At 46.1% G+C, this 24,218-nt stretch overlaps 7 protein-coding genes across 10 annotated transcripts in view; 5 read left to right on the top strand and 2 right to left on the bottom strand.

Moving 5' to 3' along the window:
- The window catches only part of LOC117590956 (probable DNA replication complex GINS protein PSF3), a 22,695-nt gene extending 14,096 nt beyond the window's left edge, over positions 1–8,599 (bottom strand). The window contains exons 1-3 of one of the 2 annotated variants that reach the window (XM_034284005.1): positions 8,431–8,599; positions 7,976–8,370; positions 7,779–7,912 (exon numbers count right to left, since the gene is read on the bottom strand). In XM_034284005.1, coding sequence (XP_034139896.1) covers positions 7,779–7,912; positions 7,976–8,370; positions 8,431–8,524 — 623 coding nt within the window. In that variant the 5' untranslated portion in view covers positions 8,525–8,599. Of the gene's footprint in view, positions 1–7,680; positions 7,913–7,975; positions 8,371–8,430 lie in introns of those variants that run through there. The other variant, XM_034284006.1, reaches the window with a different exon arrangement.
- Positions 1–24,218, bottom strand: part of LOC117590959 — a 27,949-nt gene extending 3,731 nt beyond the window's left edge. Inside the window, exons 1-3 of one of the 2 annotated variants that reach the window (XM_034284012.1) lie at positions 23,694–24,218; positions 18,849–19,016; positions 18,588–18,790 (exon numbers count right to left, since the gene is read on the bottom strand). In XM_034284012.1, coding sequence (XP_034139903.1) covers positions 18,593–18,790; positions 18,849–19,016; positions 23,694–23,849 — 522 coding nt within the window. In that variant the 5' untranslated portion in view covers positions 23,850–24,218 and the 3' untranslated portion in view covers positions 18,588–18,592. Of the gene's footprint in view, positions 1–18,365; positions 18,791–18,848; positions 19,017–23,693 lie in introns of those variants that run through there. The other variant, XM_034284011.1, reaches the window with a different exon arrangement.
- On the top strand, positions 48–1,005 carry LOC117590949 (trypsin beta). The gene is made up of 2 exons (XM_034283998.1): positions 48–301; positions 365–1,005. The coding sequence occupies exons 1-2, from the start codon at positions 63–65 to the stop codon at positions 936–938; spliced, it is 813 nt and encodes a 270-aa protein (XP_034139889.1). The 5' UTR covers positions 48–62; the 3' UTR covers positions 939–1,005.
- Positions 1,901–2,784, top strand: LOC117590961 (chymotrypsin-1). Its single transcript, XM_034284013.1, has 2 exons — positions 1,901–2,131; positions 2,215–2,784. The coding sequence occupies exons 1-2, from the start codon at positions 1,902–1,904 to the stop codon at positions 2,741–2,743; spliced, it is 759 nt and encodes a 252-aa protein (XP_034139904.1). The 5' UTR covers position 1,901; the 3' UTR covers positions 2,744–2,784.
- Positions 3,589–4,594, top strand: LOC117590951 (serine protease SP24D). Its single transcript, XM_034283999.1, has 2 exons — positions 3,589–3,856; positions 3,930–4,594. Exons 1-2 carry the CDS (start codon positions 3,615–3,617, stop codon positions 4,459–4,461), a joined length of 774 nt encoding a protein of 257 aa, XP_034139890.1. The 5' UTR covers positions 3,589–3,614; the 3' UTR covers positions 4,462–4,594.
- LOC117590948 (ADP,ATP carrier protein) lies at positions 9,590–15,945 on the top strand. Of its 2 annotated transcripts, none has more exons than XM_034283996.1 (4): positions 9,590–9,741; positions 14,199–14,499; positions 14,586–14,713; positions 14,808–15,945. In XM_034283996.1, exons 2-4 carry the CDS (start codon positions 14,203–14,205, stop codon positions 15,280–15,282), a joined length of 900 nt encoding a protein of 299 aa, XP_034139887.1. In that variant the 5' UTR covers positions 9,590–9,741; positions 14,199–14,202; the 3' UTR covers positions 15,283–15,945. The 2 variants fall into 2 exon arrangements, with proteins under 2 accessions (XP_034139887.1, XP_034139888.1); XM_034283997.1 differs by lacking the exon at positions 9,590–9,741 and adding an exon at positions 12,227–12,376.
- Positions 16,562–17,980, top strand: LOC117590947 (ADP,ATP carrier protein). Its single transcript, XM_034283995.1, has 3 exons — positions 16,562–16,993; positions 17,072–17,199; positions 17,271–17,980. The coding sequence occupies exons 1-3, from the start codon at positions 16,676–16,678 to the stop codon at positions 17,743–17,745; spliced, it is 921 nt and encodes a 306-aa protein (XP_034139886.1). The 5' UTR covers positions 16,562–16,675; the 3' UTR covers positions 17,746–17,980.

The raw sequence follows: 24,218 nt of genomic DNA, 5'->3' as shown, positions 1-24,218 counted from the left end.
CAAGTCGGCAGCGGACTGGCCGACATCGATTGGCCATTGGAATCAGTTGATATTCCAACGTCATGGCTGCTCCACGTCTAGCGCTTGCTCCACTCTGGGCACTGCTCCTCCTGCTTGCGGCTGCCCACGCTCTGCCCTCGCCCGAGGGTCGCATTCTGGGCGGAGAGGATGCCACAGCCACGGAGTATCCGTGGACGGCATCGCTGCGGCACAACAAGGCGCACACCTGCATGGCCGTCATCATCTCCAACACACAGCTGCTGACTGCAGCCCACTGTGTGTCCGAATTGGGAACAACGCCGTAAGTGCGATCCTCCTGCGATCCTCCTGCGATCCTCCTGCTAATCCCTTGGCCATTTTCCAGTGTCGCTGCCAGCAGCTTGGGCGTGCGTGTGGGCAGCATCAATCAGTATGCCGGTGGGCAGATTGTCAACGTGAGGAGCGTCCTCATCCATCCATCGTATGGCAATTTCCTGCACGACTTGGCCATCGTCACGCTGAGCGAGCCCCTGGTCTACACCGAACGCATTGCCGCCGCCAAACTGCCCAGCAAAGTGGAGGAGGCGGGCGAGGGCGAGGGCGAGGAGGAGGTGTCCACGGAGCTGCCCCATAACACACCCGTCTATGTGGCTGGCTGGGGTGCAGTCTCCGATGGCTCCGCGCCCTACAAGCTGCAAAAGGCCAACTACAACACGGTCAGTGCTCCGTTCTGTGAGCTGGCCGCCGGCTACGGCTACGCGTCCACCCTGTGCCTGTCCAGCGCCGCAAAGGAGGGCATCTGCAGCGGCGATGCCGGCGCCGCTGTCATCGATGACGACAAGGTGCTGCAGGGTATAACCAGCTTCCATTTCGCGGACTGTGGCAGCTCCTACCCGGATGTTGCCTCCCGCATCTACTACTATCTGGACTGGATCGAGGCAAACACACAGGGAGCCTAAACGGCTCCTCTTGTTTTTTTATACATTGTTTTTTCATGTGCATAAAGTGTGAAATCTTTCCAAGAAATGTGTGTGTTTTCCCTGGCTACGGATCAGGCCAACCCAGACCTCGGGTTTATGGGAGCAAACTTATGGCAGCCATAAATATCGCACCGCATCGGGCCTCGTCATGATTGGACTACAAAGGTTCCATAAATGTCGGAACCGAGCACCGAGCACCGAGACCTTGATGGGTCAAAGAGATTAATCGTTGTAGGGCAGACTGGCGGACATGTTTATGGCTAATCGATCAGAGTTAGCCTGGAATTAGCCATTCAATTTGGCCAATTTGCTCTCTGATTTCGCCAGAGATTGATGGGAGATCTTGAGTTCTGTTGGAATCGTCAGAAACACATCTGCCAACTGACTTGTAGCTAAGATTCTTGATGCCCCTAAGGGAGATTGCACATAGATTATTGTGGATTATTAGTTATGGCAGATCAACGAAAGAGAGGTACTTAGGAGCCCTAATCTCTAGCAGAACATTTGTGGCTTCTGTTTTCAGGTGTTTTCCACTACTTTCGCACATTCGGACATGGCTGACTCAATGGCTTACTCATCCCCTGGTATCTCCATTGCCATTGTCTTGGTCTTGTCATGGTCATAGATCAGTCCTGTTGAGCGGTAAGGATAGGGTGTGGTGGTGGCGGGGGAATTGCAGTGAATTGGCATTACGATTGGCATTTTATATTTTGATCGTGGGGGAAATAACATTGCCTAACGTCCAATTTAGCTTTGCCAAAGGCCGCGATAAGATTAGATTTACGCCAATGTCCAAGCCCCAGATAAGACCAGCTAAGGGGGTGGAGCGGTGTTTGCTTTTGGAGGGGGGGGTGCATGTCCACTTCAATTTGGCAGCCTTTGTGCTACGCATTTTTAGTTCAACCGTCAGCGGTAGAGGTAGCATCCCATCCAGAGAGAAAGATGATCCAATCCCGAGGCCTTTTGCTGGCTTTTCTCTGCCTTTATGGGCTCCTGGGCTGCTGCCAGGCTGGCCTTAAGAGCCGCATCTTGGGCGGCGATGAAGCCGGCCCCACGGCCACGCCCTATGCCGCCTCCTTGCGTGTGGACAATGCGCATGTGTGCGGCGCCACCATTGTGTCTGCCACAAAAATGGTGACCACCGCCCACTGCCTGCACCGCGATGGAAGGCTGTAAGTGACCAACAGAAACAGAGAGAGAGAGAGAGAGAGAGAGAGAGAAGAATCTACTCTATAATTTCTCGTTCCCCTTCCAGCATCGATGTCAGCCGTCTGTCGTGCCGCGTGGGCAGCACCAATCAGTATGCTGGCGGACGCATTGTGTATGTCGCTTCGGTCACTGTGCATCCGGACTACTATCAGCTGCAGAACAATGTGGCCGTGATCACGCTCAGCTCTGCGCTGGCCTTCACCGACCGCATCAAGGCCGTGGAGTTGGCCAGCAGCGATGAGGATCTGCCCGCCCAGGGATCCGCCATCATTGTGGCCGGCTGGGGGCGCACCGTGGAGGGCAGCAACTCCTACAAGATACGCGAACTTTCGCTGACGGTCGCCGAGGAGACGGTCTGCCTGGACGCTTACAGTGCCCACGACAAGGCGAGCTTTTGCCTGGCCCACGAGCTGAGGCAGGGCACCTGCCACGGCGACGGAGGCAGCGGTGCCGTCTACAACGAAAAGCTCATTGGACTGACGAACTTTGTGGTGGGTGCCTGCGGCTCCCGTTATCCGGATGTGTTTGTGCGAGTCTCCAGCTTCCACGACTGGCTGCAGCAGCAGATTGCCTAGGTTCCTCGCGACATTATAGTTACTCTGTAAATCTGACATAACTGGCGCTGTTTTGTTTGTTAATGGTTGGTGGTCGAGCGTCATTTGGGTGACTCAATCTCACTCGATGCTGATAAGGATAAGGAGGTGCTGGGGATTGCCACTGGACTAGTTCCCCATAAAATGTTTATGACTCGATTTATGGCATAACGGCGCAATGGCGGCGGGCTCTAACAATGTACAGGGCTCATTAGGTGGTTGCAAATGCAGCAATTAAACAACAAACAATAAACCTACAACATATACATACAACATACAACTTATAGCGAAACTATGAAATCAACCATAAAGTCCAATATACTCTCAATAGTGGCTGGCTAATCGGTGTCTACGATCACTACGATCCCACCCTCACGTCAGCTTCTGCTGCAAAGACCACAAGAGAGAGTGAGAGAGAGAGAGTGAGCAATGCATTTGCTACCTGCAGAAACCAATGACAATTGACAATGACAAAAACAAAACTTTTGCGTGTCTCTTTTCACCGTCACCTTCGCAGTTTGTGGGAGCATTCAAGGGATTGCAATAACAATTTCTTGCCATTTGAAGACATGAGTGAACATGCAAGGGCTTGCCTTCAGGTTGAAGTTGGAAGTTCCGTTCTAGATAAATCCGATTAAAGTCGGGGGCTTCCCTTTTGAGTTCGATAATTGAGTTGCGCCCTAATTGAAACAGACATTAGAACCAGAACTCCCCTCAGAGCCGCTTCGATAGCGACTTGGGACTGTGACACTGATGATGATGATGATGACAGGTCCACGAGGGGTTTTGCCATAAATAAACGTATCCCCGCCTCGATGCAGCCACACAATCCAATCGATTCCAAGAACCGGACATGTCTTTACGTATTCTGGCATTTGTCCTCCTCCTTCTAGCCTGCCTAGCCGGCTACTGCCTCGCCCAGGACCTAGACGATGGCGCTTCGCCGCGCATTGTGGGTGGCACGCGGGCCATTGCGGGCCAGTTTCCCCACCAGATCTCGCTGCGGCGCATCAATCGATTCGTCTGCGGCGGCTCCATACTATCCACCAGCTACGTGCTGACTGCCGGCCACTGCGTCAAGTCGGGCAACAATGTGTAAGGGCACGACTTGCTGTGGAAAGTCCAGCATCCACTAATCCTTCCGTTTCTCTCTCTCTCTCTCTGTCAGTACCCCCGCCTCACAGCTGAACATTCGGGCGGGCACTTTGCTGCTGTCCGGCGGTGGTGTGCGCGTGAATGTGGCCCAAGTGGTGGTGCATCCACAGTACAGAAACTCTGCGGGCCACGATGTGGCTGTGCTCCGCCTGGCCTCCACACTGCAATTCAGCTCCCTGATAAAGGCTATCTCGCTGGCCAGCAGTGATCCGCCCGACAATGCCCTGGTGGACATCTCCGGCTGGGGCGCCATCTACCACAACGGACCCGTCTCCGATCATCTGCTCTATACCCAGGTGCGCAACCTCGCCCGCGACACATGCAAGCAGAATTACTACAGCCATCTGTCCGACACCACCATGTGCCTGCTGCATGAGGCCAATAAGGGCGCCTGCCATGGGGACTCGGGCGGTCCGGCCACCTACGGCGGAAACCTGGTTGGCGTCGCCAGTTTTGTGCTCGGCGGCTGCGGCAGAGCAGCGCCCGATGGCTACGAGCGCATCTCTGTGCTGCGCCAATGGATACGACAGACAGCAAAGCTGTAGAATGGAATACCGTTATGGGGTCATCACTATCTCTCTCTCTCTCTCTGTCTTCCTGTCACAACTCTGCTACTCATTTGGCGTCAAGCTAATTGTAACCGAATTTTAGAACAGTAAAGATGAGCAACGAACATTATATTATTTTCTCTCTTTCTCTCTCTCTGTGGTAATTTATCAGAGCGCGACCTCTGCCCCCGTCTCTGCAGTGCTCCCAAGTGAAAGTGAAAATTGGAGTCCAACACCAGCTTCAGCTCCACTGCCACTGTTGCTGCTCGGTAATTTTCCGTTTATTTTTTTTTTTAGTTTGTTTTGCTTTTCATTTAACTTGTCTCAAAACCAAAAAAAAAAAACTTTCGAGTGGCGTGGCTGTTGGCCCGTCCCCTGCCCACGGCTTGTACGAGTATTTTCACAGTTTTTTCTCTCAGTTTTTTGTGTTCGCCGAGGGTATTACGATTGTGTGGCACCCGGATGCAGTCCCACAACCAAGTAAATATTTGCTCGAACTCTAACAGATAGGCACAGCCACTTCCGTTTGTTCCTACGCAAATTAATCAGCTTGAGAAATTAATAAAATATTTAAATATACATAAATGTACCCAAATCGAAAGTAAAAGGCAACGACTCGTCGTGTGCTTTGGCAAGGGTATCATGGCTTCGGGCTTACCTTTCTCTCCCGTTTTGCTGTGCATTTTGGAGAGTTTTAATTTTTTTTTTCTTTTTCTTTGTACTTGCTGTTCCTTTTTCTTGTGTTTCTCTCTGTATGCAATTATCGGTGATGTTGGATCCACATCGCATCGCATCTCGTGGGTTCGTGTGGCGTGGCTCTGGAGTTCATTCGTTTTTTTGTTGTTTTCTGTCCGTCTGTCTGTACGTGTCCCATGTCCATCAGCCAAGTGTGAAATGCGGCTTTAAAATGCAATTCACGCGCGAGTCATCGAACTTCTTTGTTTTTTATGTGATGGCAACTGGCAAATGGGCTTTCGGTTTTGGGTATGGGAATGTCTCGTGAAAAAGCAGCAGCGACAGCACACACAAAAAGAACCCTTTTCCAGCGAGTCTGAGTGTGTGTGTGTGTGTGTGTGTATGAGTCATGTGTGTGACCTACTCATGAGGCGATCATTAAACAGCCACTGAATGCTGATTAAAGCCCTGAGCCCATTTCTCACTTGAGGCTTTAAATAAATTGAAGCCAACATATTAGACATTTAATATGGATTGTTTGCAAAGATCTTTTTGGCAATGTCTCAGATCTCAGGCACAGCGTTTTCCTTCACTCAATTCCCTGCCCATCCCCCGTGCCAGCTCTCGATCCATGTGGCGTTTGTGTCTCGCTCAATTTCACTTGGTCCATGGCTGTGCCACTTCCAGACATCGTCAGGCATCACCATGGCCATGGTCAAGCGTGTCGCAACAAACAAATTTCTTTCAATTAGGCGCTGCACACCCCAGCCCCACTCCAACTGTGGAGCTGTTTTTGGTTTTGTTTTTTCAATTTTGATTAGCATGGAAAGTAATCGACGGACGAGTGTCGTCTTGGCGAAGAGTAAGTTGGCTTTTAATGGACAAAGAAAAGTTAAAGCCGATCAGAAGCGAGCACTTGCTAACGGGTTTCTGTGTGAATCCGGGCCGACAGCACCCAACGGGAGAGAGAGAGAGAGAGAGAGAGGGAGAGAGAAAGAGAGAGAGGGGGAGAGCAGACGCCCAGCTGCAGCTCCAAGCTCAAAGCGAGCAAGTTAACCCACTAACCTTGTTACCGCTAAACCGTTTCGTGGTCGCATTGAAAGTGGCTGCCCGCGTGCCTGCCACTGGGTGGCTCTCCTCTGTCAAGTTCAATGCTGCCTCCCCCCTGGGACGCTGACGCGACTGAGTTTAGCCCTGACGGAGGCCAGGCCTTGTCTTCGGACAAGGCCAAAGGACACCCATGGGCGAGGAGAGACATGCGCACTGGGTTAGTGGGTGAGCCCTTGACAGCAGTATTTGGCATGGGGTTGAACTGCCTACCCCATCCCCCCTCCCCGCCCCTTGCTGGCTGTTTACATAACAACAAAAACTGCAGCACGACCTTCACCTTGGCAGTGGCAGAAACCAGCAGCAGCAGGACACACACACACACACCCACAGATAAGAAACTTAGCCATGGCCTTGTTCCGCCAGTCAGCCTGCCCGACTGGCCTTGATCTTCAGCTTTCCCACTGGCGGATGCTATAGATTTATCTGCAACTTGGATTACCTGATTTCCTGCAACTCTTTTCCTGTTCGCTTCTCTCCCTGGCTTGCCGCTGCTGTTGCCGTTGTACGTTTTCCCGCGGAGTGGCTGCAATGGAAATTTGCATAAAATATTCAATCAGCTTTCATTGTCTGTGCGGATTTTGCTGTTTTTGTTGCTGTTTTGCCTTTGCCGGGCTTCAATTTCTTCACACCAAAAAAAAAAGCAAATCGACAACCAAAAAAATGCAAACAAATAAATTCTCTTTTTGTTTTTTTTTTTGTTTTTGTCTCGTGTAGTTTCTCTTTACGCCTACGCGTTGTGGCGCCCAAAATTAGCACTGGACTTGGATTCGGCCGAAAAAACACGCGACACTGACGCAATGCGGGGCAGGGGGGCGGGGGGACGGGGCGGCGCGTGGCAAGGAGAATGAAATCTTAGTGGCAGCTTGAATCCGTCTCAAGTTTTGAATTTTGTGTGTTTGTTTGTTGCTTACACTTTTCAGAGACAGAGACGGAGTCAGAGCCGAGAGTCAGAGCCCAGATCCAGTCACTGAAACGGAAACGGAGGCGGGGCTGCCGAAGACTTTGTGGCAGACTTTACTTTGGCTGTGGCAGAAGGCAGAGAGCAAGTTTTGAAACGCGTCCGATTGCTAGCGCCGTTAGAGTTCGACTGAATTGTTGGCCAGTGGCGCGTCTCGTCTGCTTGGCTTGGACCATGAATGGAGGAGGCAGTTGGCTTGAGGCTGAGGTTTCCCCCAGCGCGCCGTGCATCACTTCATGACATATGTGTGTGGAAATGAGCGACGGCACTATTTGTATGTAGCACCAGTATTTTAAACAAATTATTTTCCGGTTTTAATCACTTTGAGAGCGGCTTTAATTTGAAAGCCTTTTGAAACTGCACATTTCATGGCAGGCTGCCTTTGTCAGCCAGCAAACTCAAAGTGCCCGCTTCGGTTTCGTAGCAATGGACTTGATGCAGTGGTGCAACAATTGGCACGCCAGGACTGATACTTTTCAACATTTATCGATATCTATATCGTTTTGAAAATATGATAAAAGATAATACAATTGCAAAAAGGTTTCAACAAATGACTAATTATTACGGCAATCACAATGTGGCACGTTTACTGCTAGGCAGACTGCTCTCATCATCGCTGAGTTCACGTTTTCGCTTCTTCTGATGCTCCTCCACCAGCTCGGAGATGAGAATCTTATTGCCCGTCAGCTGCAGCCAGTTAATGTACTGCAAGCGGCAAATGATGATTGATTAAAGCATGAAAAAGGGTTTTTAGGATCAGTCGTTTACCTGCGTATTGGTGCGCACACCCGCCTCGTGCAGCTTCGCCTCGATGTTGTCCAAACGCAGCTCGGACTTGGCCATGTGTCCATCGTTTTTGGATATGTCCAGCAAGTGGCGCACACGCTGCCGCATCGTCTCAAAGATGATGCGCCCGATGACATGGTTGCGATCGTAGGGCGTCAGATAGCGGCCAAACTCGTAAAAGTACGGATGCAGTCGCCCCAGTTCGATGTGCGTCGTCTCCGCCTCGCAGACGGCCTTGTGCACATTCTTGTAGATATCGGGCACGGAGACGGTGAAGTAGGCATTGTTCACCTTCAGCTCCTTGATATACCACAGCGGCAGATTGACGGTGCGCCCCGGCTCCAGGTCGTCACCCTCGGCACCCGAATCCAAAAAGCCTGCAAGCAAAGAAAATGCAACAGAATTCGAAGAGATTTTACAAATTTCATGTTACGTACCCATGCGCTGCAGCTTCGTGTTGACCTTGCATTCGACCTTCTCCTGGGTCACGAATATATCCTCGATCGAGTAGTAGTTTGGAAAATAGTTCATTGCGGCTCTTGGGTTTTGTTTTCATTTATAATCAAAACAAAGAACTCAGTTTGCGCGGTAACCAGGGCTACACAACAAAATACCAAAAATCTGCAAACGTAATTTATGAGTTAATACCACACAGTGCCAGGTTATTTGCTTAATTACATTTTCTAAGTTAACAGTAGTTTAAATTACGTTTAATTATTACTTGGCAGTTGCCGGAACTATAGCTTTATTTTGCAGGCTACTACCAGGCCTAGTGGTTGAAAATTTCCAACTTGTACATGTGAGAGAGTATTTATTTTTGTTATCCATATCAATCAACCATCATAATACTTCTATATTTTTATAAGTCTTTGCAAGCAAGTAATATTAATGGGAACATCAAAATCCAGGAAATCGAATTACTATTGACGGTATATTTTCGGTTTTTTTTCAATATGAGAAGATATATTTCGGTATGACCGTATATTTCAGTATATTTCCAGTCGTAAGCCGGTGTATCGCTCCGACAAATCCGCAGCCACACTCTCACTTCATGAATTTTCATTCGTTTAGTTTTAGACTTCATTTGCCAACACTCCAAGACAAGGATGCTGTAAAAACTAATCAGTCTAGTGGAGAATTGATTGATAAATCGGATAAAATTATAGTATTAGAGCAGAGACTCCTAACTAGCTAGTAATATCAAACAGAACATCAAAAAAGAGGAAAAAATAATTTAAGATTTACGGTATATTCGCAGTATATTTCTGTATGACCATTTATTTTGGTATATTTCCGTGCGTCAGCCGGCGTTTCCCCCCACAATCCGCGGTCACACTCTCACTTCACGAATTTTCGTTCGTTTAGATTTAAACTTAATTTGGAAACATTCCAAGAAAAGTAAGTGCTGAAAACTAGCCACTCCTGTGGTGAATTGATTGATAGATCAGATAAAGTTATAGTTTTAGCGCGGAGACTCCTAACTAGCTAGTAATATCAATTAGAACATCAAAATCGAGGAAAATCAAAATTGACAGTCTATTTTGAAATTGCGTAGGTAAATTATTTCTGTAAAACCGTATATTTTGGTATATTTCCGAGGGTCAGCCGGTGTATCCCTCCGAAAAATCCGCAGCCACACTTTCACTTCACGAGTTTTCGTTCAAGCACGCGGCATCGCCAGTGGGAAGTCTGATTCTGCAAAAGAAGTTTTTATTCTGTGACTTTTGTAAGAAGTTAATCAACTAAAGGTATTGTGCTATTTTTTGTATATTATCACATTGAAAACGCTGCAAGCTAGCGAAAAAGAGCTGTGGAGGAGTAGGGACAGTGCCTGGTGTCCCATAAAGAACTCTCGTACCGCCATTGATTTTTTTTTTCACTTCACCTTGCGCTACATTTTTAGTTATGTAATTGTGCTAATTCTTTTTTTTATTGTGTTGGTGTTGGTTCAATTAATTTGTACATATACTATAACGAGTAAATGATGTTTGCTGCACGAAAAAAAATCTTCATGAAAACGCCGCAAAGCGGTGCTTATATAACCATAAAATAAAAATTGCAAATTTTGCGGCAGCGCTGAAGAGTGCTTGGAGGATTTAGTTAAATATGTCCGGGAGCAATCAGAAATTAAGCTAAAGTTTATTTTATATAATTCAGAGTTTTTCAAGCCACGCTGGATCATTTTTCATACAGTTGGGGCTTTTTTTTTTTTGCAACCACGCTGGAACTGCCAACTTATGCAATTTCGGTGAGTTGGCAGTGCGGCGGCACACGCACACACTTGCACTTGCTGCGACCCATAGACGTTTGTGTGTGTGAGTGATTCTTGTAGTTGAAAAAGTGAATACTTTTCAGACAAATTTAGGTGAAAAATCCCCCCCATATGCATATTTTATTGTCTTACAAGTGTTGAAAATTGCTTGTTCTACTGCCCTCGCTCCCAGACACACACCAGAGCCGCAAATGAATTCCATGTGCTAATAGCTCTGTCCCGTTCACACTTGTGCTTGCTAATGCCTTGCGCGTGCAGGCGCTTACGTGTGTGTGTGTGTGTGTGTGTGTGACTGCTGCTGTATGTATTTGCAAAGGAATATGTAACTGTATTGTTCTGTTCGCTTGTGGCTTCTCTCCCTTCTCTTCTTCTCTGACCCGCTTTCTTCAATATAAAGAAATTGCCCAAAAGTACAAAGTTCTCTTGCCATTTTACACCGAAAAAGAACCGGTTTCTCTTGGGGCTATATTTCTCACTATTGTGACGTCAACAAAAGTCACGAAAGCGTATTTTTTAAGTACTTGAGTCTCTTCCTTTTGCGCCATTTCTTATGTGTGTGCCTTTCAGTGTGGAAGTTGACGCCATTTCTCTGACACATGCCGCTTAGCTCAGCAATTCGCATGTTTATTATAAGTATTCTTATACATCATCTCAATTTCTTGATAACTCCCTCAACTTATCGGAATCTGTTTCCAAGGCGGCACATAGAATAAACAGTGGAAATGTAGACCCTCGGCATGTTTGTGTTTAGTCTGGGCGTGATATCCGAGCTCAAGTCTGACTCTGAGTCGCCTTTTTGAGAAGGGGAAAATTTCTGCTGATCCACACAGAGGCAGCAGCTGCAGCTGATTCATACACATCTGAGACTGCGTAAACTTGGCCGCTAGATATATTTAATGGTACAACTCCGCTGCAATTTACGACGGGCAGCTTGCCAAATTTTCTTATTTTTGTTGCTTGTTACGGCCTCTTTTTTTATGTAATGTCGATGATAAGGGGATGGGAGACCTTGAAAGTGTTGCTGTGCCGACTTATATAAATAACTGTATTTAGTGGTGCTGTTTATCTAATCGCTTCACGCATTTTTGTTCCGTCTGATCGAGTGAGGGAGACGGGGAAACGGCGAGCCGATATTAGAATGAGCGAGTGAAGAAGAAGGGAAATAGCAAAGAGAGAGCTGCAGACATACATACATACGTACGTCAAAAAGTAAAGTCACATGCTGCGTCGCAGCTGACGCGGACGTCGACGCTTTCGGTTCGGCGCGTTGCCAACTGAGTGAAATTCTCTTGTACTTTTTGGTTTTGGCAAGCATTGTGCCAAAGCAAAAGCACAAGAACCTCGAAAGGGGTAAATGAAAAACAATTGGCCAAATATGCACCTACATATGTGTACATGTGCATTTGGATCATCCTCTTGGCCTAAAAAGAAAGTGTTCTTGCCACTTCCTTGGTTCCATTTGGTCCCAAAATGAATGGGAGGCGCTGTTATGCAACATGGCATTGAATTCTTTATAGTGACGGAGACTGATAACACAGCGACAACGATCCCGTTCCGGCTCTCTCTCTTTTTTTGGTCTGTGAGAGCACACGTGCAAAAGTGGTTGCCAACTGAGTTTGGGGTGTGGGAGCACAGGCACGGCTCTCTCGCTCTTTATGTCAATGGCTCTGACGTCGCTCACAAACCAACTGTCATCTGTTGCTGCCCAAGGTGCTTAAAACAAGGTGAAGCATTGCCAAGGAGCTCTCTTGTTCCCTATTTTCAGAGAGAGAGAGAGAGAGAGAGAGAGAGAGAAATTGGTTGTCAAAATCGGCAGCTCGGTACACGGCGCAGAGAGACCTTACCTCATCTAAATACACTTTGGGGGTCTCTGCTGGCAGAGCGAGTGGGAGCGCACCGCACCGCCCATCGGGTTGAACTTGGTGGAGCTCTGCTGGCGTCTTCGGCCGCTGCTCTGCTCTGCTGTGGGGAGCAGCGCAGGCTTGCTGGCTGACAGAGACGCACCTTACTGCCACAAGCAATTCAGTTGCCGTCCGGTGCAGAACTTTGATTCGAAGGAATAAGGATTAATCATATATTTTTTTTGTGCTGTGATATAAAACAAACAAATTGTACGTATAGCAAATGCAATTGCAAAAGCAAATTCAACTGCAATTAGCTAAATAATAATAATACGAATAGCATCGAATCAAATCGAAACCAAACAAAACTCGTGTGTGCCTTTTTTTTTTATTCTCCAGCAAAGAATTTTTCCTGCGGTTACATAAACCGCTTGAAAGCTATTGTGTTCTAGTTTCCTTTTTTTTTTTTTTTACTGGTGTTCTTATGCAATCAACAAGACAGGATTTACCATGGCCCAAAGCACTTGACAATGCTAGCCAGCTTCAAGTTCCCACGTGCAAAGCAAGCAGCGCACTCCTCTTTGACCAGTTTTCCCAAATTTTTCCAGCTGAAACTATTACATCACGAGTGCGCGTGAGTGCTTGGGCTCTCTTTGAACTTGGCAGAAAAGCTCTTTTGCTGTGCCTTGTTCTCTCTCGCGGCGAATGTCAAAACCGATTAGATAACACAAGGCAACGCTGCTTTTACAGTTGTTTGCTGTCGCGAAGAGAGCAGCCGAAATGTCAAGAGCATGAGCGTGCTCGTGCCTTGTGCTCACGCTCTCTTTCAAATGTGTTACATAAGTCCATCATCTGTCTTTCGTCCATGAGACTAGACTATGCTAATTTAATTTAGCTAACATCAAATGGCACTAGAACACTAGCTCGCGCTCTCTCTCGCAGTGCCGCAAGCTGCCTTCTCCTCTTTGTACGCTTGAAATTCTAAATTTATCAAAGAGAAACAGAAGCGCTTCAATGCCAAAATTGCTGCATATATCTATATGCATGTAGCTAGTAGTAGCACTCACACACCCATGAACTTTTCTTATAATTATGCAATCCAAACATTGCCAAAAGGCTACAAAATAGAACACCGCAAAACTGAAACCAAAATGTGATAAATGGAATACGAAATGACTTTTCTGAATCTTTATATTTTACTTACAAAGAAAGGTTTTTGGCCTGCCACGTAACAGTTTTTTTCTCCCCTGTTTGAAACGGAGAATTAAAGTTTAAACTGAAACCGGTTAGAACTGGAAGCGGCTGGAAAGCTAGCTCGGCATTTGCCTCAATTGAAAGTGCGAGGAACGATTCGTCTTGGTTTCGATTTGTGAATGGGGGGGGGGCATAAACACACCACGCTTAACATAACCACAACCATAATCCATTCTTGAATCAAATGCATTCAAAACAGGCGACAAACATCATATATTTACTCATAAAAAACCCCCAAACATATAACCCTTCCTAGTAACCCCTATCAAATGGCAGCACTAACATTTGTATCTTAAGCGTATTGTTTATTTCTAATTGTCCATATTGTATATTATTTGGTGCTTTGACATTTTATTTACTCATTTATGTAAACAATTTATTGGTTTTTGGTCTAAAAATCTATTATGTATCATTATCATTGAACATTTTCGCGTTTGTTGCAAGTGTTTTTACCTAGTATTTTCGTTGGAATTGTATATATGTTTGTATAGTGCTATATAAGTGATATTATTTTGTGTGTTGTTATCCCGTTACAATGGATCAAAATTATGTTGGCTTTTGGGCTATTATTTTGTGTGGCTTTTTGCAAATGTGTAATTAAGTGAATTGTGAAAATATCATACGCGCCATACCCACCCCTTTTCGCACGCATACCATAAAATATCGCACTGCATTATGTAACGGCTCCTGGGGAGCGGCTCCATCGGGAACACATTTCGGGCGCTTGGATATGCATAAGAGGAGAGATACAGAAGACGTCAGCCGATTGGGAGAGAGACAGAGAGTCGAACGAAACTAATGATTGCTCGCGGGCAAAATTGAAATGTGTGTATTACAGCAAAATGGGCAAGGATTTCGATGCTATGGGATTCGTCAAGGACTTCGCTGCCGGAGGTATCTCCGCAGCTGTCTCAAAGACTGCCGTCGCTCCCATCGAGCGTGTGAAGCTGCTTCTGCAGGTTCAGCACATCTCGAAACAAATCAGCCCCGATAAGCAATACAAGGGTATGGTTGATTGCTTTATCCGCATTCCAAAGGAACAGGGTTTTAGCTCGTTCTGGCGTGGTAACTTGGCCAATGTCATCAGATACTTCCCAACCCAGGCCCTGAACTTTGCCTTCAAGGACAAGTACAAGCAGGTAAGCAAACAGACAACGAAGAGAATCGAGGAGATGGAGAGTTGCAGTTCTAACACACACAATTCCGATATTCCTCGCACCAATAGGTCTTCCTGGGTGGTGTTGACAAGAACACCCAGTTCTGGCGTTACTTCATGGGTAACCTGGCCTCCGGCGGTGCTGCTGGTGCCACTTCTCTGTGCTTTGTCTATCCCTTGGACTTTGCCCGTACTCGGTAAGTGACTTACCATATGCAAAAAATGCTAAATGCAATAGTCAATATTTGATATTAACGAATGTTTTCAATCCAATTTCAAACACACACACAGCTTGGCTGCTGATACTGGCAAGGGTGGACAGCGTGAATTCACCGGTCTGGGCAACTGCTTGACAAAGATCTTCAAGAGTGACGGCCTCGTTGGCTTGTACCGCGGCTTCGGTGTGTCTGTGCAGGGTATCATCATCTACCGTGCCGCATACTTCGGCTTCTACGATACCGCTCGCGGCATGTTGCCCGACCCCAAGAACACACCCATCTACATCAGCTGGGCCATCGCCCAGGTTGTGACAACCGTCGCTGGTATTGTGTCCTATCCATTCGATACCGTGCGTCGTCGCATGATGATGCAGTCTGGTCGCAAGGCCACCGAGATCATCTACAAGAACACAATTCACTGCTGGGGCACCATCGCCAAGCAGGAAGGTACTGGTGCCTTCTTCAAGGGCGCCTTCTCCAACGTTCTCAGAGGCACTGGCGGTGCTTTCGTGCTTGTGTTGTACGATGAGATCAAGAAGGTCTTGTAAATTAAATTATTAAATTATTCAACCAACAAAATACAACAACAAACAACATACAAACAAAACAACAACAACAAACAAAACACTACCAGCTAATTATATTAGATAAACTGAACAGAGAAGAGAACGGAGTTTGATCTGCAAAACAACATCTAGCCAGAACAACGGCATGCAATAACCCTTTTCCTTCCTGCCCCTCGCCACCCCCCACCCCCAAAATATAATTACGAAATTATATGATATAGAATAACTGGGATAAAATAATTGATAATTGAACGATGGCCAGAATCAATAGAACACCAACAGCAGCAACAACAACAGCAGAAGCAGAAGCAACAACATCGGCTGGAGAGGAGGAAGAGGCTGTGAGGTAAAGCTCACGAGACACACGGACAAACGAACGAATCAATAAGCGACAATATTGAATAGTATTGTGTTAAGTTTTGTGGGTTAGGTTATAGTCGATCTTGTATCCTGTGTCCTGTGTCCTGTTTCCCGCATCGATTGTGTGCGTAGACGTGAATCGTGTTTTGCCGAGCCAGCCCAGCCGCCATCTCTCGAGCCACAAACCAGAATGTTGGCAATAGCGAGGGCACCATACCAAGAATCGTACCGAACACCAGTATTCTGATTCTTTCGCCTCCTGCTAGCCAGCAACAAACAACAAACTCAACTTAGGTTGGTTTATAAAATATATAAAAATTGATAAAAATAGAATGTTGAATGTGTTTTACTTACGTCCCTACGAGTGAGGGCACCCCTCGCCATGTGATATAACCTCAACCCTTGCTTTTCCATTGTTGGGAGAGTTATTCATCTAAATGCAGGTTCAAGAACCTGCATGTCTTGTGTTCCACTGAGAAGTCGCTCATAAAGTGCAGTTACTCGCCTTTGTTGGACTGATTTCCTTCGGTTTAAAGGATCGCTCCCTTCCTGCGATAAAGCCAGAAATTTATCCATCTTGGTGTGACCAGCTCTTTGCAAACGTACTGAGCATGCGCAGTGTGGTCATACCGCAGAGCTGCGCGCTTTCCAAATTCAAATGTGTCGTTTCTACTTGATTGCTACTAAATGTATCGTATTTTGTACTCTCTTTCCTTGATGGGGCGAGGCCTTGCTTGATGTTTGGTTTTTGTCGTATTTTCGGTTTCCTGTTATAACTTCAACCAAAGTCAACGTAGGCCATGGGAGGTAATGCATTTGATATATTTCAATTGAGTTTTAGTGCTGAACGGGGGCCGTAGTCTAAAGCAGATTCAAAATTTTCGGCAAAATTCGATTTTTTTTTTTGTTATTGAATCAAAATTATTAATACACAATTTCCAACCTTTTCACCACAATCCAACGCTAAATTAGTAACGAAATTCGATCTAGAAGCAAGCAAATTTAAATATCCAAAATGGGTGACGAAGGCGGCAGCGGCGGAGGTGGTAAGGACTTGAAGGGCTTCATGATGGACTTCATGATGGGCGGCGTGTCAGCGGCCATTGCCAAGACGGCGGTGGCGCCCATTGAGCGCGTGAAGCTGCTTCTTCAGGTGCAGGAGGTATCCAAGCAGATAGCGCAGGATCAGCGCTACAAGGGCATCATTGACTGCTTCATACGCATACCCAAGGAGCAGGGCTTCTCGTCCCTCTGGCGCGGCAACCTGGCCAATGTAATACGTTACTTTCCCACTCAAGCCCTCAACTTTGCCTTCAAGGATGTGTACAAATCGGTATGAAGATCAATTCCCTGCAGTGACATTTAATTCAAAGAAAATTCTTCACTCTCCCCCCCCCCCCCAAATCCACAGGTTTTCCTCGGCGGTGTGGACAAGCACAAGCAGTTCTGGCGTCATTTCATGGGAAATCTAGCTTCTGGCGGTGCTGCAGGTGCCACCTCGTTGTGCTTTGTTTATCCATTGGACTTTGCCCGAACTCGGTGAGTACTGGGAGCGCAGTTCGTTAACTAGACCCTAGACAGTATTTTGATCTCCATCTTTCCATCCACAGTCTGGCTGCTGATGTGGGCAAGGGCGGTAGCCGTGAATTCAATGGCCTCATCGATTGCCTGGTTAAGGTGGTGAAGACGGATGGCCCCATCGGACTGTATCGCGGCTTCGTTGTGTCCGTGCAGGGCATCATCATTTATCGTGCATCGTACTTTGGGTTCTATGACACGTGCCGCGACTTCTTGCCCAATCCGAGGAACACACCCTTCTATGTGAGCTGGGCCATTGCCCAGGTGGTCACCACTATCGCTGGCATTGCCTCGTATCCCTTTGACACGGTGCGCCGTCGCATGATGATGCAGTCTGGCCTCAAGAAGTCCGAGATGGTGTACAAGAATACCGCTCACTGCTGGATGATGATTGCCAAGCAGGAGGGCATGGCCGCCTTCTTCAAAGGTGCCCTGTCGAACGTCATTCGCGGCACAGGCGGCGCCTTGGTGCTCGCCATCTACGACGAGTTCAAAAAGTACTTCTAGACACACTTGCAGCAAAGTGCATGTCTCGGAGCCCCCAAAATATATCAGGAACCAGCCACACACACGCACCGTTGGCATAATACCATCCACCTGGTTGCAGCCAGGATGCCTTAGGCGGAGATGCCACCCAGCGGCTCTCCCCAACATAACCATTCCAATGGATTTCAAATCTTAAATTTAGACTAGTTCCTTGATTATAAACTGAAACAGAAATATAAGTTAACTTATACTGGAATATGTGGCTGTGGCTGAAAACAATTTTACTGCAGAGTAGAGCAGAAACTAAACAGTTCCAAGCTCTTCAATGGCGGGTTGTGATGTTACACACGATGCGGAGGTTTTCAATTCTGTAACGTCCAATGACTTAAGGCACCCAGAGAACAGAGAATTTGGGTATTACCTATGCTGAAATGCTGAGAGCTGAAGTACGATTCTTGCAAAATTCAAGTAGAAAACTCCACCAAAGACAGACAAATTTTCTTGACAAAAAAAAATACAAATAATTTATTGAACTTATTAATTCTTTTGCGCTATCGTGTGTGTGTGTGTGTGTCTAGTTTAGTAAATGTGTGTGCGTGTGTGTGTGTGTGTGTGTGTGTGTTTCAACTTAATGTTAGCATCATCAGCATTAAAGTTAAACATTAAAATAACACCACAAACAAAGTGGGTGGGGGGTTGTGGCTGATCCCGCCCTGCGCTGCGCTGCCTGTTCTCCATGTACAACATAAAACATAAACACATAATAATTATTCTACGCTAGATTTCGTCCATGCGGCTCGACTCGACTCGGTTCATCACTCCTGCTCGCTGCTGCTGCTTGCATCCAGACAAGAGACACAGACACAGACTAATGGGTAGCTCCCGATCTGTGGGCCAGGAACAGGAAGTACGTGCCCGCCGCATAAGCCAAGAAGTTGAAGAGCCCAAAGACGCCGGCGGCCGTGTTGGAGCCGCTGCCCTTAGCCCCGGACTCTGACCATCTGGCCAGCTGAACAATGAAGCCAATGAAGTACAGCAGCGTCAGTACGGCGGTGGTGATCAGCTCCTGCGGATGGGGAATTTGTTAGGCGTTTGCTACAATTGAAAGCGTGGCAACAACTCACCGAGAATATCCAGTTGACGGCCACATTGAGGGCCTCGCGTATGCCCAGGAAATAGGCGGCAATCAGCAGGATCGTGATGATGAACGAGATGACGATGACGAACATGAAGAACGAGGTGGCCGAGTTCAGTGGCGGGGCGGCCAGGGCCATGCAAATAATGCCCAGCACCTGCAAGTGGATGGGAAACAACAAGAATGTAACATTCATAAATGGTACACGATGTTCATGAATCATGGGCATCATGATCATGATCTCCAATTGACTGAGACCCATGGCCATGATGTCACCCTTAATTGAGCACAAAATATCGAACGGACCAGCGATCGCTGTATTATATTTCATTTTTCATATGTAATTAAGCAAGTCTTCAGAGGGGGGGAGAGTCTTCAGCAGACTTTTTCAATGACTTTGTCAGCCTGCTGCAGTGGTGACATGACCAATGCACCAATGGACGCGTTTATCCGACACTCCACAGCACTCACATTTGCCCCCCACATTGACTTGTTTTTCGGGCAATTAAAAAGTAATAAACATTTGGCGACAAGCAGGTGCCACAGCAGTCCCAGTGCCCTCTCTCTCTCTCTCTCTCTCTCTCTATCTCTGGGTGTGTGTGTGCTGCCTGCTTTTGGCTAAAACAAAAGGCGAATGTAAAAAAGTGAAAGCTGAAAGTTGTTCGCCGGGGCCGGGGCCGGGCCAAAAGCGACGACAACAACGACTTGCTGTTTGCTGCTTGTGTTGCTGCCGCTTTTGTTTTTGGCTTTATCTCTGCCTTTGTGTATTACTATCTTGCAGCAAAAATGAACCAACAGCGACACAAACAGGGCTGAGAGCCAGAGCAGATGCGGCTTGCGGCTTGCGGCTTGCGGCTTGTTGGCTGTGAGAAATCAAAGGTTGATTGAAACATCAGCGATTTGTAGATCTTTGATTGCAGCAACCAAACCAAAACATGGCCGCAAACAACAATCAATTTTGAGATAGATATTCAGAGAGTATTTTTTTTTGCAAGTCTACAGGGTATAGCGGGTACATCTTTGCTCTGTTGCAAGGGTACTTAAAGCTTCGGCTTATTTTTTGCTTTTCCGTTGACACACAAATTTGCGTCACGTTTTGTATATGTGAAAATCTATCCGGAAAGTATTTAAATTGTATTTCTCTTAAAAACATAATTTATGTGCAGCTTTGGGCGTGTTGTGGAAATCAGTCGTATAAATGCCACAAGTATAGATTTGGTTAGTTCTACATATACATATACATATACATATACATATACATATACATATACATATACATAGTACATAGCAGCTGTAGGTGTGTGTACATAAGTGGATGTTGGTCATAGCTAATATATGTAGTTTCGGTGTATAAAAATATACACAAATGTTTGATATATCTGCTGCATATATGTATGTACATATTTATGTATTTTTATGCGTAATGGTCCCATGGTCCAGGCCAGAAGAGCAGCCCAGCGCATGGGGCACTCTCGTACAGTTGCGTTTAAAGTTGAAAATATTATTGTGTATACTAATAGTGGATACATAATTGACGATCAATTGTAGACATGCTTTAATATAGCTTTAATTCTTCTGCTATTCATTTAACACACAGATGAGATGGCTCAAAGTTTTATATTTTTGCATACCTAAGACCTCAGACCATTTGTTGTGCCTATTAGTTTGGGTTCAGTGTTATGTCGGATTGAGTGGGCTTGTTCCCTCTTTTCAGTAATGGGCAATTTGCTTTGTGAAGCATGAAGACAGGCAGCGCCTTGATCGTCGTTAAGTAGAGTACAAATCATGGACTATGCTCATGGCCCATCGTTTTTCATTTATTTACATATGCAGATACATACATATGTACATATGTCTCATCTGTCTGATCAATGACATGCGACGCTCAACTGAAATGGATCTAGTTCTTGGCCTCCGCCTTCAGTCAGCGCAACGATTCAATGGCTGGCTGAAGCCAAACAAATTGCCAACACAATCGTTGATACATATCTACAGGATAATGATAGTTTGCATGTACATAAAATAATTTCTGACATCTACTTTGTTTGCAGTCTAGAAATCTTGAAAGATGAGCTCATTGCAGGCCGCGCTTCGTGCACTTAGTCACCCGACAATTATTACTTAACAAAAATATGTACAAATCGGCATCAGAGCGATCCGTTTCATAAATCTATTGCTAGGGGAAACTGCAAACAGCAAAGTTGCACACCAGTTGCAGGCAGAGCAACCACCATTTGGACTACATTCTGGGAATACTTTTGTGAAGACGTTTCTTTGGCTGCCTTTATCTACCTGCAACGCCCCTTTGCTGGAGAATGCTTTAACGATCTGTCACCATTTCCTCCTGCTCACCTACACCCCCCACAAAACAAACAAAACGAAACCACTGGCTAACCCGCGACCCGTTGCTCTGCGGCTCATGGTGAAGGGAAGTCTCCTATCCCTTTCTAGCGCGTGTCTCCCTGAGCAGCGTGGTGAATAAGTTGTGGGTCCTCCCCACAGCGGACAACGTCACCTTGTTAGTCAATTCCCCCCTTCCGCCACGCTAGTACGAAAATCTGACACCAAATGTGTGTCATGATTTCCGCTCTTGGCAGCAACAAAAGCTACAACAATGTTGTGCTAAGTATATGTATGGATGGACCCACAGCTTCCAAAATATGTATCAAAAATATACATATCTTACGTAATGTCTATTATTATTGTTCGGCAAATAAACAAAAATAAAGCACTAAAAATTAATCACAATAAATCGTGCCAATGCAATGTCTAAGAAATGTTTCAAAGATTTAATGCGAAAGGAACATGTTCCCACAGTAAATATGTAAATATGTATGTAAATATGTACATGTATGTACATGGTGCAAATGCATGGGAGATGTGTCCAAAATGGTAATGGCTCTTATCTGGAAAGCGAACAATAAATATATGTACTTGGCACATAGCTTTACTGATAGATAGGCCTACATGTGTCTAAGAGTTTTGGGGGGTTTCTGAGGGTCTGGTCTGTGCTTGGGCTTGGGCTTGGGTCCATGGGTCGTGTGAGTGTGTGAATTTTCGGTCAGGTGTCACAGGCATCGACAGGCAGTCGTAGTGGCTTAATCTGCGCACAGGTGTGCAAATGGGCGCCCTCATTATCGCTGTCTCCCTGATAACAATGCATATGAGTAATGGCCGATTAACCATTAGCCAGCCAATGACTCACTTCTGGCTAACCAATGGCTATGCATATAGAACATACTTGTGTACATATATGGCTGGTAGCTCTATGGTTTGATGTAGAATTTAAATGGGGCACAAACAAATGCAGACTATCGGCGTATCGGCGTTCTATCAGTGAAAGGCTCACGATAAGATTACTTGTTTAAAATCAAATGAAAAATCCCATTTGACAGAAACAAAACCAAAAGTTAACCAACAAAAACCAACATCGATGGTTGGTAACGCAATCGCCATTGAAGCCACAGCACATATGTACAAATGTATGTCTGTACATAGATCGTTTCGTTTCAGAATAATTGGATCCGTCAGTATGTGGTCAGATTCCTTTACATACGCTTAGATGACTTTTTGCCGAGCCTGTACCTCGTTACTCGTCGTCCCGAGAGCAGGTCCAGGTACTGGGAATCGAGGCGAGTCGTTTCGGGGTCGTCGCTTGCAGAAAATCAATAAATAGCACTTAATAAACGACAGCTTATAGCGCTGGTAATGGTAATCATATCAGCAATTTAACCCACGCACCTCCTGTACCACCTGTCCTCCTTGTGCTCCTCGAACCCAACTAAACCTTAACTCCTATTGATTTTTCTACAACAACTGACGACGAGTGGTGCTGGGCCGGTGGCCTGACAACGAGTTAATAATGCATTTTTCATGTGTGCGCAAAAACAGTTGTCATCACACACACACACACACACACACGCCAAATGGCTCTATTCATCAAATTTTTATGCGGATTCAAAGCTTTTGTTTTGGTAGAACGAAATATAGTGCAGGGTTATAAATGATGCAAGCTCGATTGGTAAATACTTGCCGAAACAAATTGGGCAATTTCAAGTTCATTTTCGAAAAATTGTAAGCAATCAGGAGGAATGCCAAATGAGTTTTGGGTTCGAGCGAACCAAAAGGAGTAAACAAATATCCAAATATCAAAATCAGCTCCCTTTGGTTGCAATCACTGTAAGGTGTACTCTGAAACAGAGAGACAACAGCAGGGCAACCCAAGCAAGCAACATTCATGATCTTTGTCTGTTGTTGTGTTGGCGTTCAATGGCCAACAAACTTGCTGTGGGCAGATCGGTCAGCCCACACGGCAAAATATTTGTTCCCATTACACCAGAGAGCAGTTCGTCTCTTTCGGTTGTGGGAAAAATCAAATTTCAAAATTTCAATCGAAATATTCTGCAGTAATCGAAGCGAAACGAAATCCATTCCAGACATTGCATAAGTACGAGTGGCATACATCACGGCAATCAAAGCAACCATTGACCACATGCCCCAGGGCTCACATGTTGTCTGCTCTTTCTCTGGGCTGCTTGGTTGTGATTTCTTCATATCTTATCCGTCGTAGGTCTAATGAGATCCTCACGTTGCAGTGGCAGGCACAGTGAAAGCGAGCAGTGAGTTCTCAGCTTTGTAATTAATTCTGGAATTATTAATGTGGAGCGAACCAGAGTGGTCTCACTGTACGGCTGGCAATGTGTCCGTTATTATTTGTACATAACGTTTGATAAAGGTTTACACATTAGATAAAACTGTGCAGCCATGTAGCCCAGGTGTTTGCCGATAAACACCTCTCGAATGCAAGAGTCCATCTTGATGTTCGAATACTTACAAATTCCACAATCTTTATGATGCCCGGCACGCTGCGGAAATAGTCAATGTTGAGGCGTATGGCGCTCCAGAAGCCACCATCGGACGATGGTCCGCCGGGTGGACCATTTGTTGTTGTTGTTGTTGTGCGCTCAACATTGACCACGGTCTCGACCATTTTTATATTTTTTTTTCTTTTTATTAGGTTATTGGTTCGATTGGGAAACTAACTTTGAAAAAAACACTCTGTCGCGCTTTCGTTTCGAATATTATTCAGAAAAGAACAAAAAATATTTGTGAGAGATTTTGTGCAGCTCGGTCGTTTCCCCTCCCTCTAGTCTAGCACATAAAAGATCGATCGGTGTGGGTATAACTCGCACTCGCAGTATATATGACACCCTCGCGCGACTGATTTTTAAATATATGCCGCCAATCGGTGCGTTTCTGTGTGTGTGTGTGTTTAGTATCTGATTAGCAGAAAGGCACAAAAGATCGGGGAATGCGATGCGTTGCTGTGGCCACGGCGGACGAGACGCGTTTGACTGCG

Source organism: Drosophila guanche, unplaced genomic scaffold (genome assembly GCF_900245975.1).
Source record: "Drosophila guanche unplaced genomic scaffold, DGUA_6, whole genome shotgun sequence".
Classification (NCBI taxonomy): domain Eukaryota; kingdom Metazoa; phylum Arthropoda; class Insecta; order Diptera; family Drosophilidae; genus Drosophila; species Drosophila guanche.
This window is presented reverse-complemented; position numbering and strand designations above follow the sequence as displayed.

Excerpts from the sequence above, each read along its gene's own strand:
- LOC117590949 (XM_034283998.1), top strand. The coding sequence starts at position 63 with ATGGCTGCTCCACGTCTAGCGCTTGCTCCACTCTGGGCACTGCTCCTC. Across the intron at positions 302-364 it reads TCCGAATTGGGAACAACGCC|TGTCGCTGCCAGCAGCTTGG; the intron begins GTAAGTGCGATC and ends GCCATTTTCCAG.
- LOC117590961 (XM_034284013.1), top strand. The coding sequence starts at position 1,902 with ATGATCCAATCCCGAGGCCTTTTGCTGGCTTTTCTCTGCCTTTATGGG. Across the intron at positions 2,132-2,214 it reads CTGCACCGCGATGGAAGGCT|CATCGATGTCAGCCGTCTGT; the intron begins GTAAGTGACCAA and ends TTCCCCTTCCAG.
- LOC117590951 (XM_034283999.1), top strand. The coding sequence starts at position 3,615 with ATGTCTTTACGTATTCTGGCATTTGTCCTCCTCCTTCTAGCCTGCCTA. Across the intron at positions 3,857-3,929 it reads GTCAAGTCGGGCAACAATGT|TACCCCCGCCTCACAGCTGA; the intron begins GTAAGGGCACGA and ends TCTCTCTGTCAG.
- LOC117590948 (XM_034283996.1), top strand. The coding sequence starts at position 14,203 with ATGGGCAAGGATTTCGATGCTATGGGATTCGTCAAGGACTTCGCTGCC. Across the intron at positions 14,500-14,585 it reads TCAAGGACAAGTACAAGCAG|GTCTTCCTGGGTGGTGTTGA; the intron begins GTAAGCAAACAG and ends TCGCACCAATAG. Across the intron at positions 14,714-14,807 it reads TTGGACTTTGCCCGTACTCG|CTTGGCTGCTGATACTGGCA; the intron begins GTAAGTGACTTA and ends ACACACACACAG.
- LOC117590947 (XM_034283995.1), top strand. The coding sequence starts at position 16,676 with ATGGGTGACGAAGGCGGCAGCGGCGGAGGTGGTAAGGACTTGAAGGGC. Across the intron at positions 16,994-17,071 it reads TCAAGGATGTGTACAAATCG|GTTTTCCTCGGCGGTGTGGA; the intron begins GTATGAAGATCA and ends CCAAATCCACAG. Across the intron at positions 17,200-17,270 it reads TTGGACTTTGCCCGAACTCG|TCTGGCTGCTGATGTGGGCA; the intron begins GTGAGTACTGGG and ends TTCCATCCACAG.